Genomic DNA, 12,911 nt, shown 5'->3' on the forward strand with positions numbered 1-12,911 from the left:
TGGTGCTGTTGCTAAAAATAATTATGTGCGTACCACATAATACGTATACAAATACAGAGTGGAGTCTCGGTTATCCGTCACCCTTTTATCCGTCTATTCCAATTAATCGTCACCGTCCTCAGTATTTAAAAATTATAAAAAAAAACCCAAAAAATTCTTTTAAAAAGAAAACTTTGTCTTTTAGGTAGATACTCGTGTCCATCATTCGACAGTTTGTGGGCTTTTTTTTCCTAAAAAGATCAACCACAAACAAAACCGCCCACAAAAAACCGATTAGATGTCGCAGACATTGTATTCATTAATTTTAATACACAATAGAATGAATTGAATAATGAAAGATACCTGACCTTTAAGGCTTAAGCGTATAAACGTATAAAATATGTATACCAGTTAATACAAAGTTTTATACACGTTAAACAAAAGAATCTGGAAATTTTCCTATTTTTTCCATTATCCGTCTATTCGACTATCCGTCACGTGTCCGGTCCAGGTCATGACGGATAACCGAGACTCCACTGTACTGGTAATTTTACTGGCTTTTATTTGGTACTGCAATTATATTAACTTTACGATTTTAAGCTTAGGCCGGAAATAACAGTTATTAGGTAGCCTGAATCCGAAAAAGAGGTTTTTTAAAAAATGGCAGATGTATGAGCAAAATATCTAGAGATCGCAGGAAGCGGAATCTTCATTTTTAGATTATCCTAGCGATCTAAATCCCTTAGCCGGATCCTAGATACTCATAGTGGTCGACAGTTTTTTTTAATTTAAAACATTTTCCTAAGAAAATTAAATTAAGGGCACTTCTTTAGAGATGGGTTGGTAGGTAGGCATTCCTCTTAATAACCATTTAAGTATAATGTACGGTTTGAAGATGTTGGTAAAAACTCCTCTAACAGATGATCAAATAGGGTTATGTCCATAGTACAGGCTAACAGTCGTGGCTCGTATGCTTATGAATAGCAATAGCTACCATTAGCTTGGAATAGGGAAGAAAAGACCTTAAAAGCCCTTCAAGATGTTCACTCCTACCTAGGAGTTTACTCCTCATATCACAGTGTGGAAAAAAGTGACCCTAAAGGATCCCTTCAACTATCGATAAGTACAGTAATTACTCTGCTTCAATTTAATCTGAACTCATGCAGAATCGACTACAAAAATTAAAAAAGCAAAACTTTTTTACCTGCACTGTAAGCATGGGCCAGACGTTGTTGGAATTCTATCTCCTACGTTATAGGCTACACCTTTCACTTGGCATCCAGCTTTCATGGCGGCTCCTTTGTAGGCGTGGGCGAAGAAATGTGGCGGCAGAGTGGTCGTGGTCGTCGTGGTGGTTGTTGTAATATTCAACATGGTCGCCATGGACACGTGACATTCATATCTTGGACAACAGAAACCTTTGATTGTCTCTTGATAGCATCCTTTGATTGGTGGCGGACAACTTTGCTGTAAGCAAATTATATCGCTGCGGAAACAGAAACAGAAATCGCATGGATCATCCCGGGGTATTTGTTGAGCGGACAGATACACTTTGCCACCATAACGACATGTACCCGGTCCGTAACTGGCGCCGTCATCGTCTTCATAATCCTGTTCAAAACCTGACGGGTAATGACTATCTTCGGGCAAATGTGGCGGTTCGGATGTGGTATGGTGATCGAATGGTTTTTGGGTCCATCCGGGGAATAAAGGAGGCCCAGCAGGATGTGTGCCTGCTACATTTTCATGATGATGATGATGGACTTCCTGTGCAGGCGAAGTGTGTTCTACTGGGGCAACATGTTCGGTCGTGTGAGGACTAGCGGTGACTTCTTCTTCATGTAATTCTGGTGGGCGAGTTGCTTTATCCGCAGCACCGAAAGGAGCTGATGTTTCCTCAGTATGCGTAACCGTTTCAGGAACAGATTCTGAGACGTGGCCGTCTAAAACAACTTCACTCGTGCTTTCGGTAGGTTCTTTAACTGGTTCTTCTGTTTCCGCATGAGATGGTTCTGTTTCTGCGTGCACTCCAGCGGACGTCGTGCTTTCTTCCTGAACATGATCTTGTTTAACATCTTCATGTTTATCCGTAGCTTCCGTTACATGCTCCTCACTTGCAAGATCTTCTGTCTGTGAAATTGACTCTTCATGAACTTCAGAATGGTCGCTGGTCGAAGTTTCAGTGCTGCTAGATCCAAACAATGTTTCAAAGAAGGTTGTTGTTTCAAAACTACTTTGTGGTACTGGCTGGCTTTCAATGGGCACAGCTGGGATTGAAGAGGCCTCTTCAAGACCACTTCCTTCAAGTACAGAGTCAGCGGAAGTTTCAGTATGTTGGCCCAGATGTTCTTCCTCTTCCTGATGTGTCTCACTAACATCTGAAGATGGAGTAGTTAAATTTTCATCACCAGTGGATTCTTGGACGTGAGTCTCTGGATGTTCCGGTTGTTCAGGTTTGGATTCACTGATAAGAATAGCTTCAGCAGTACTACTTTCTGCAGTGTTGCTGTCGGCCGATGAGTCTGACGACGATTCCAGTGGACTTTCGTCAAAGTGTTGTTCAGTTGTGTCCAATAATTGATTATCCGAAGTGGGCGCTTTAGACGAACTACTTTCTACATGACTTACAAAAATATTTTCGTTTTCAGTGTCCGAAGAAGTTGCTGCAGTATGTTCGTCAGTTTCTGCTTTTTCAGTATGTTCTTCTACTTTAACAGGTTCTTCGGGTTTTTCCTCATGAGACACTGTTTCAGGGACCTCCACTGGACTTGCTACTCCACCAGCAGTCATTCCTTCTATTTCACTTAACGAAGGATAATAAGGCATTTCATCGTACGAGCTAAAAGCATGGGTTGATTCTTCGTGGCTTGCCTCAGATTCAGTAACTGATTCTACGACTCCTGTTGGTTCTTTATTTTCGCTTACTTTATCTTCTTGTAGAGCAGTTAGATTCACCTCTGTTTTTTCTTCTTCCACTTCGTCTCCTTTGTCAACCACATTTTCCGGTGCACTGCTAGGCTCAGCTTCTTGTACGTTTTCATCAGTAGTTTCTTCAGCGGGAACTCCTGCACCTGTGGTAGCTTCTGCATTTTCCGCTGGTACATTAGCATTTTGTGAATGATCATCTTCACTGAGTTTTTCATCCTGATGAACAACCTCAGTGTGATCTGTATCCGCATGTTCAGTTGGTTGTTCGCTTTCTGAGTGTTCCTCAGTGGAAGGAACTCCCTCGGTTACATGCTTCTCATCACTTTCAACCATATTTGGCTCAGATTCGCTGACAACTACTTCGGCCGGTGACTCAGAGGAAGCACTTTCGCCAGAGTGTTCTTCACTTGTAGAAACATGTGTATTGCTTTCTTCAATAGGTTCTGCAGTTTCATTGTGAGTTTCTTCACTTAGTGCATGATGATCAGTTTGCTCAGTGACTACGCTTTCTGAAGTAGTTTCACTTGCTTCTTCTGAATGTACCTCACCCTTTTTCTGTTCACCTTCTTCTCCAGTTTCCTCAGGAACATGTTCATTGGATAAAGATTCATCAAGTGATGGCTCATTAGTATGAGTTTCTAGATTTGTAGCCACGTTATCGTGATGTTCAGTACTTTCTTCTGATTCAACATCTCTGACAGTGGATGATTCTTCTTTATGTATTAAATCGTTGATATCAATCCCAGGAGGCCCTGGTGTGATCGGCAACACCTGATGTTCTGGAGTTGACATATCAAACAGGTGAAAATTCTCTGTAGATGTTGGCACTTCTTGACTGTGATCTTCTGTATGTTCCTCTGTATAGGTTTCCTCAGCGGGTTTTTTTAAGTCAACGTTCTCTTCAGTAGGAACCAGTTCTTCTTCAGAAATAACAGCTGGAGCTGATGTTGTTTCTAACAATCCGTTGTTATTACTTCCTGAATCCGTCGATCCTTCCAGCTGGCCATCTACTGAACCACTTTCCTGTTCATCGTGATGACTCTCATGAATTCCTGTATCTTCATTTCCTGAATGATCTTCGTTTCCGTCCTCCGAATCCTCTCCATGTGATGTTGGTTTTTCTACAGTTTCTGTGGTAGAATCTTCATTTCCCTTAACTGTACCTTCAACAATTGGGTCAACAAGTTGATCTACAGAATGTTCTGATTCATTTTCTGTAATTCTATGGTCTTCGCTTGTTATCGAAGACGCTGGTTCATCTTCATGCAGTTCAATCTGATGAGTGACTTCTTCTACCGTTTGATGATCAGGTTGTTGGTTTTCAGTTGTTTGTGTATCCAAGTTAGACTCTTCGAGCACACCATCAGGCAAATGATGATCTTTATCTTCTTCTTCTTCTGTGTTTCCTACATGAGACTCTTCATGAATGTTTGGTACATGAGGAGTCTCTTGAATTACTTCCTGGCCAGATGTCTCTGTTGTGTGATGAACAGTAACTTCCGCGGAAGAAGTAACATCTTTTTCTTCTTCCATGGTGGGTAATTCTTCACTTGTGGAAGGAAGATCTTCTACTACAACTGGTTTCTCAGTGGCAGTGTTTTCACCTCCACCCTCATGATGCTCCTCAAGATAATGTCCATCATCCGTAACCGGAGAAGCGGTACTAGGTGCATGACTAGAAAAATCATCTGGCAACTTAGTACTTCCATCGTGAACCTCATCATGATGATCATGTGCCAGTTCTTCAGCGTTATGGGAATTTTCAGTTGCTGAGTAAATCTCATCATGTTCTGTTTCAGTATTTTCTTCCTGCAATACTGAATGTTCACTATCATGTGGTATTTCGGTTTGTGGCTCTTCTTCTTCTACTTCTGTGTGTTCTCCAGAAGGTGTAGCATGTTCTTCAGCATTTCCTGAGTGATGGGCATCTTCTTCTGGATGTTTTTCACTGTATTGTTCTTCAGTTGCACCAGTTTGGGTGTCAGTTAGTGATGATTCCGTGGGAATTGAGTGCTGGCCATCTACGAGTACATTAGCATCCTCACCGTGGCTTTGTTGGCTTTCTTTGTTTGCTTCAGTTGTGACATGTTGATCGACATCCACCGCATGGTCTTCGTCATGCTCTTCCACTTCCTGTTCATGAGCGGAATCAGACGTTAGCGACTGTTCAGTTGCTGCGAGAACTTCATCACGCTCTGTGGCAACTACTTCATCAGAGTTCCCTTCATGCATGCTAGAAGGTTCACTGCTGTGTGTAACTTCTGTTTGGGCTTCCACTTCTAAATGGTCCTCCGTAGGTGAGGGATGATGATCCTCACCACTGGCTGTAACGGTTTCTTCGTGATGTTCATCTTGATGTAAAGGTAATTCAGATTCAGTTGTCTCAGCGTGCGTAACCTCTGAGTGTGCTACAGGTACATCATTTTCATTTAAATTATCCCCTGTTTCCAGGGTTTTTTGGGTGGAGCCTTCAACTTCTTCAAAGTGCTGTTCCGATTCAGCTACATTCACAGGGTTTGGATTACTGGAACCTTCAGATTCCTGAGGGTCCAGAGGGGAGTCTGTTCCCTCTTCAAGTACATGATCTGAGCTGATACTTTCTCCTTCTGGTTCTTTGTGTAGCTCTTGTTCTGGTTGCACTTCGGAGGAAGTCTCCACTGTAGAATGTGATTCTGAATGTTTTACTGGTTCAATTGGACCTTCCGTGGTAAAACCGTCCAAATAACTGTCCACACTGTGATCAGTAAATGATTCAGAGTGGTCGTGATCTTGTGATGTTACATCATGATCATGGACAGATACGTGTTCTTCATGATTGTGCGGATACACAGTACTTTCTTGGTCTGTTTCCTGTTTATTGTCATGCGATCCTTCCAGTTCATCCTGGAAAACATGATGCTCGGTCACCTCTTCCACAATAACTTCCTCATTCCCAGAACCGTTTACTTCACTATTTTCATGTTCATTAACAGTGTGCTCTGTCGGCTCTTCAGAATGCACATCACCAACTTCCGGCTGACCTAAATTGTTTTCAGTTGTAACATGTTCATCGTAAATTAGCACAGAATTTCCACTGTCTGAATCAGAATGTTCGTTCAGAGGGTGTGGCTCTTCATTGCCACCTTCTGAGACACTATCAACGTGATTATGGTGTTTGTGACCGTCGACAAGATTATTTTCAACAGGTTTACTGTTATGATGATCTGCTTCCTCTTCAGGCGATCCTTCGTGGATGGCGGATTCGTCCGATTTCACTGGAGTTATTGGAATCTCCTCAGCATGTCCAACATTTTCATTGTTCACTTCATTAACGTGCTGGCTAACATGGCTGTCCGAAGAAGCTGATGATGTACTGTCTTCATGGTTGGCAATTTGGTTCTCATCAGATGGTTCTGCTGGTTGCAATGGAATCTCATCGGCGCCTGGTACCAAGTTTTCCGGGGGAATGCCAAAAATTACTGGCGGCGGAACAGTGTGCGCTTCATCAGTACTGCCACTGTTGGCCGTGGATTCATCCTCACTGATGGAGGCCGGTGTCTGATGTTCACCTTGATTATCCTCGACCATCGTTCCTTCTTCATTTAGATTTGTGTCTATTTTGTCGATGCTCAACTGGTTTTGGATTTCCGGTGCGTCCGATGGGGCCTGATCTGTAAATATATCGCTCAGGTTAAAATAAATTCAACAACATAAACAACCTCCCAATCGGGAGGGTAAAGGCAGATGTGAAAACTTGCATGGCTTTCTTTCATTTCTACTTTCAACTGTTTTCCTCAACTGTGGAATTCTCACCAAGACGATTTTTTGGTTGAAAGTTCATTACCATAAAAAAAAGAACTTTTAAGAGAAGCGTGAACTTCCTGGTACCCCTCTTTAATAGCAGTTTCCATGGAAGGAAGAAGTTGTAGCCTCTACGTGAGTTAGAGTACCTTAAATTTAGAGTCACTGGCGTCCCAGTATTGAAGACTGGCCGGATGTTTTGATGTTAGAGCTCTTTGGATTGGGATGTACCTGCCTGAAGTTAGCAAGCGAAAAACAAGCCTATTTCACTAGCTTCTGCAGGTCAAATCAAAAGGAGTTGATAACCAGGAGCCCCTCTGAAGACTGTGAAAGGAAGAAATAGAAGCTGTTTTGGGATGTGTTTTAAAATCTTTCGCAGCGTTCGACCAGAGGAGAGCATATCGCAAAAGCGACTGATGGCCTTGAAAATAGGTGAGAGAGAGGTAGAAGGAACAATAAGTCGTTTGGCTAAGTCCTTTAGGAAACAGTTATTTACTCTAAGTTAAGAAATGTTTACGTACCACACATGTAAGTAGGACAGCAAGAATCCGGAGTCTGAACTGGCATACAGTTGGCGTAATTACTGGGAGGCCGAGGACACTCGACTCTCTCGCACAGGACAATCGAATTGACACATCTACAAGACTTATGGCATGATGATGGTGGCACCTCTGAGTCCGGAGGATAAGTCTTGCCGTCCACTAAACAGCTACCTTCACCAGGAACCCTGACCGATTCAACTGGACCTTGTTCGTTCGAAGGTGAATGTTCTGCAGTGGAGGTTACTTCTGGAATTTCATTAGTAGCAAGGTGGTTATTGTTTTGACCTTCAGAAACGTCGCCTGTCTCATGATGTTCTACTGATTGTACAACAGATGGCTGAGATTCGGAATCTTCTACGCTGGGCTGATGATGATGGTCCACGTTCTCCTGATGTTCTTCACTAAGAACCTCTGTAGATTTTGTTGGCTCTTCAGTGACAGTATCTTCTTCTGGTTTAGCATCATCTACAGTTTGTTTATCAGTTTCTTCTTGGGTTTGCGGACTTTCGACTTCTTGTCCACTTGGTACTTCATGAACTGATTCGTCTGAATGCACTTCAGACTCTTTATCTACTTCCTCATGTTCAGCTGAAGTATGGACGGCTGCAGTAGTGCTCTCCTCAGCAGCATCTTGTTCGTGTTTTTCACTACTGTGAACTTCACTAGCAACTGTTGAATCCTTTACTTCTTCAGTGGTCTCGTGCTCAGGAGCATTCGTCACTAAACTGCTGCTGTCACCATGACTTGGGAATTCATCAACTTGTTGCGGTTGATGTTGGCCAAATTCTTCTGCAGGTGGCAGAAACGTGGTCTCAGGATGTGTCTGCTTGTGGCTAGTATTGTCTTCTTCGGATTCTTCTGTCTGACTGGACTCGTTACTCTTATCGTGCTCGTTGCTTTTATCGTGCTCGTTACTCTTATCGTGCTCGTTACTCCCGGGCGTGACCTCCTCCTCCTCCCCGCTAGTCACTTCAACGCTTTCTTCATCGTGAGGTTGTTCCGTTGTTTCCTTGACTCGATTTTCTTCTTCAGTTTTATGATCCTTTATAGGTACAGTTCCATTCGCTGCAAAAGAATGTAAACATTTCCTTAATATATTAACAATTTAGGATCGGTGCTTATAGATTTGAATGCAAATCTAAATTGCTTTAAATTTGTTATTGGTTAACTGTTTTAAACTATCTAGATACCCTACCGTTCTTTACTTTTTTTCTTCCTCAACCTGGCGTACCATTTACCATTTATCCTAGCAATCGACTTAAGTCTCAAGTAAGCTTTGCTTATTTTTAATTCTATCTAGATAGTAAAAAACGCTGCACTATTCCATAAACGTCTGCTTACAGACGATAATGTTGCTTATAATCCATCTTACATACACCTGCAAGTCTACCTTCATCCAACACGTGGCCTTAAGTAGCCAAAATTAACTCTATCTTCAAATAGAGAATGAAAGGTGCCATGAATTAAGTTAAACAAATTAATGTAGCAGTTAAAAACGAAAACCATATGATAAGGACATGTTTGCCTACATTTTAAGTTTATGGGCAACGTAAAGAGTTAACGTCTTCCAACTAGAGTGAATATTTCTCCTTAACGATAACCTGTTCTTAAGGTTTGAATTCTGTAAGATAGGATTGGTTTCCGTAGTAACATTTTCTTTAGATACGATTAACCTTGAACTTATGATATTTGCACACTACTCTTAGCGATTTTTCTTAAGATCCAGAAATTTGGCAACGCACTAAAAGTTACGGTGAAGACTTGCATTAGACTGTCTGCTAGAAAAGTCAGAAACTTACCACACTGGTAGGTGGTGGGACAGCATTGCCCTGGAGGAGGTTCCAACGGCGTACAGTCGCTGTCTTTCAGCGGAGTGCCACAGTCCTGCACCGCACAGACGATGTCGCCGCGCATGCAATAGCAATGTTCACACGGCTGACTGCTGTCAACGGTGACCATCTCTCCGTCATGGAAGACACTTCCATCGTGCAGACAATCTGAAGGACCACCAGGCGTGGTCACCAGACCGACGGTTGTTGGCCTTTGAGTGGTCAAAGCGTCTTCATAATCTGCAATTTGAAGTAGGGTGTTTCTCTTCAAGAACTATATATTTTTTTTTTAACATTGCAACGGTATTGTAAAGCCAAACGCTCTCTTAACGACAAAAACCCGTTTCCATTGAACCAAAATCTATTCTGAAACGAAACCTACTTACCACAGTCATACCTCACAGGACAGCAGACCCCTTCCTGGAAGACAGGTTTACATCCTTCGACGTTCAGCGTGCACTCTTGCATTACACAGGCTGTATGATTTCTAATACAGTAACAGAGTTCGCAAGGTTTCTTCGGATCTGATGGTACCTGAGACAAATGGAAGGAAGTTGAGAAATAGCTGGTGACGGGTAAGTGATGCTCCCTAATTTTTTAATAGTTATTCAAAAAGGTTAGGCGAAAACAATCAGATATGAAGTAGAAAAAATCTTAAGAATTTTGTGATAGTCTGAAGGAAGGTGAGTAGTAGAAGTATTTAGGCCTCTAATAAAGCTGCAGGTGTGAGCTAGTCTCTCTTGCAGTAATATAATTTGATCTTGAAAGAATGCATGCATTTTTTACAATCCCAATTTGTCATTACTTCTTGGGGAGATCAACGGCCACTGCTGCATCTCGTAACTTCACTTATGAATGGGAACACTGTCTCCAGTATGCTTGCTTAAAAAGTTAAAAGAAACACCTTGCACTAAAAGACTAATAACACGAAAACCGGAAATCAATAGTTGATTCGAAAACGTTTGGTTACTCAGGAGAACAGATGCTCTAATGCAATGCAATGCAATTCAATAAGTTCAGGTTTCTTCCTGTAGAATGAGCCAAAGCTCTAATTCTTCAGGTACTCTTGAGTTTTTGTTTTGGCCAATAATCTAATAAAACAACAAAGATTAATCACTTACTTGAGCTCCATCAGGATAGAAGGTGTTCTGGTTGAGAATGCAACCATAGTTATCCGGCCTGCCAAGTGCCGTGGTAGAAGGAGGTTGCTGTGTGGTAGAACTGGTTAGCAACGCCACCGGAACTGTGCGACCAAAAAATACAGTTAATACAGTTTGCCTCCGAGACTTATTATTTATTTACTTTTTATAACCAAAAAAATGTTTTACCTTGCGGACAGGTGATCACGGGACAGCATTGGTCTGGCTTTTTCTCTACTGTACAATCCTGGCCAATTCCCTTCGTGAACGGGCATACTCGTAAATAGCACATCAACATCCGATTGTGACAGGTACAGTTCAGACATGGTTCGTTGGTTAATATTCGATCACCCTCGTAATAATGTTCAAAATTATAATAGCACCCTGAGCCTGTAAAAATAAATTAAACTTTATTTATTTGCAAATTACGTATTAAATATTGTCGGACAAATAATCACTTTTTTAAAACAAAAACAAAATATATGATTAGTAAAAGTTGAAGACGTTTCCAGTTGCTAGCACATTCTGCAGTTCGTTTTTATAAGCTACCTCTTTGTAGTAAGGTTAAGGCTAACGGCCCTTACTGAAGTCACACAAATAAAAAGTTAAACACTTTAAAAACAGAAAATATATAGAAAAATTGTCGCACTATCGCATTTGTAAAAGGCAGAAGTTTTAAAGTAAAAGAAAATTCAACCCTAAACACGTTTCTATCAGAACTGGAGTCCCTCAATTGACGAAAACTGAATTCTCGTCCCTAGTTGCTACCTTCACAGATGACACCGTACTAGCAACTTATGCAGAAGACAACCTTCTAATAAAAGGTCAAAATTTTCACTATATTTAGAATTTACCTTTAAAATTAATTAGAATGATGTAAACTGTAAGAAAATTACGGGCTAAATACTAAAATATCTTGTAATTACAACTTGATGACACGAGACTACTGTCACATAACAAAAATATTAAAACTGACCGACTAAACTCTTACATACCATTTACGTAAATTAATCAACGGACATCACTGAAACCAGTATGCTCTAGACTTCTCTGATAGTCTATCTGTAGGCTAGCGACGAGGGCTGATAAGAGCACAATGAACAAGATTGCACGCATTTCAAAACAAAAGTATTGCTTTATCACTTTAGAAAATCCTAGTTCATTAGAAACGTACAACTCAGTGATTTCATAGAAATGAACTAGATAACCCTCAAAATCTGGGATGGTACCACTAAGACATAAAACTAAACTAACAACTAGAAACCTTTACTGAGTTAATCATAAAGTCATGCAATTAAGTATTAATGTACGTTTTATATAATTTTTAATGTTTTAAAGCAGAAATACTCACAGAAATTTTATCCTACTTTCACAATACAAAAATTTTACGAACTCAAAAACGAATCTCCTTGCAAAATAATCAGCTTTAAGAAAGGAACTGTTCCGATCTTATTATCATCACCATAATAACTTATTTATATTTAATAATTTCTAACCAAACTCCACTACAGTACTAATAATAACAAGTAAAACTATTTTTACTACAATAACCTGAATCACATTACCTCCGTCCACTGTTTGCATTGCTTGTGTACCATCTTCTAACACTGGCGCTGAAAAATATATACATTATTGAATTATTTCAGTAATTTTTATTTCGTTTTCCTTTTTCAGTAATTTTAAAAATAATAAAATTAAAATAAAGTAGAACTTTTGAAAACAAATTATAATTAAAATTAAAAGAAAAATTTCTATGATGTAATGTGAAGGTTACAACTATCGATCGGAATATCGATATCACATCACAATATCAGTACAACACAATTGTTTATGGAATGTATATCTACAGACAGTAAAAATGTGTCACATGTTAGAAAGTGTTTTGTTATTAATAGAATATCAATGATTTGAAAAGTGTTTGAATAAAATTATTTAAAAAAAGAAAAAGAAAAAATTAAACAATGGGCTTCGATATCAATTTTAGGAATTCATTCAACAAAAAACCTAAGAGAGTTTTATATGTATAGAAATCATTTTAAACAGAGAGGTATTATTTTTGTGGACAGGTACACTGTCCAGTGTAAAAGTAAAAGAGATAGTTGTGTACAGTACGTATACATTACGCATGTACATCACGTAAACTGTGACTTTGTATGTACGTCTAGAAGGTGTCGTATTTGTTGTAGGTAGTTTTTTGTAACACAAACCCAATAACCTTTATAAGCTAGATCCGATTATCACTTTTATAGTCCTGTTCTAGAGGAGGGGGGTGTCAATATATTTTGTGGGTAAAACTGACAATTTAATTCCGTAATTTGGTCATTAGATCTCTTTCTAGTATAAATCTAATCGGAATTTTGTTCTAACTTTCCTGAGAGTTCCTTGTTCTACTTTTTGAAACAAAACTGGGATTTTTTTTAAATAAATCTTACTTGGCTTCATTACTAAACCGGCTCAACATTCTTCAAAAAACTTTTATTGTTGCTTTACGTTTCGGGTACCATTATTGCCTATCATCAGAAGCTTTTTGAAATCCACAACATAATTTGCCTTACAGTACAAGAATCAATTATAATAAATTGTGCCAAAAAAGGTGAAAAAATATAGAAAATTTACAGTAGCTCAGTTTTAGCTCAATAAATTCATTTTTAAAATATTTGGTGTGGAAGGTTAGCTAGCTACGATCCGATAATGGCCTCTAATACAGATCAAAT

At 39.8% G+C, this 12,911-nt stretch overlaps 1 protein-coding gene across 2 annotated transcripts in view; it reads right to left on the reverse strand.

Moving 5' to 3' along the window:
- tnc (tenectin) overlaps positions 1–12,911 on the reverse strand; it is a 41,568-nt gene that overhangs the window by 1,141 nt on the left and 27,516 nt on the right. The window contains exons 3-9 of one of the 2 annotated variants that reach the window (XM_074116406.1): positions 11,763–11,810; positions 10,387–10,587; positions 10,180–10,301; positions 9,445–9,592; positions 9,029–9,298; positions 7,209–8,294; positions 1,184–6,557 (exon numbers count right to left, since the gene is read on the reverse strand). In XM_074116406.1, coding sequence (XP_073972507.1) covers positions 1,184–6,557; positions 7,209–8,294; positions 9,029–9,298; positions 9,445–9,592; positions 10,180–10,301; positions 10,387–10,587; positions 11,763–11,810 — 7,249 coding nt within the window. Of the gene's footprint in view, positions 1–1,183; positions 6,558–7,208; positions 8,295–9,028; positions 9,299–9,444; positions 9,593–10,179; positions 10,302–10,386; positions 10,588–11,548; positions 11,708–11,762; positions 11,811–12,911 lie in introns of those variants that run through there. The other variant, XM_074116407.1, reaches the window with a different exon arrangement.

Source organism: Rhodnius prolixus, unplaced genomic scaffold (genome assembly GCF_049639745.1).
Source record: "Rhodnius prolixus isolate KJV_2025 unplaced genomic scaffold, Rpr scaffold_13, whole genome shotgun sequence".
Lineage (NCBI taxonomy): Eukaryota > Metazoa > Arthropoda > Insecta > Hemiptera > Reduviidae > Rhodnius > Rhodnius prolixus.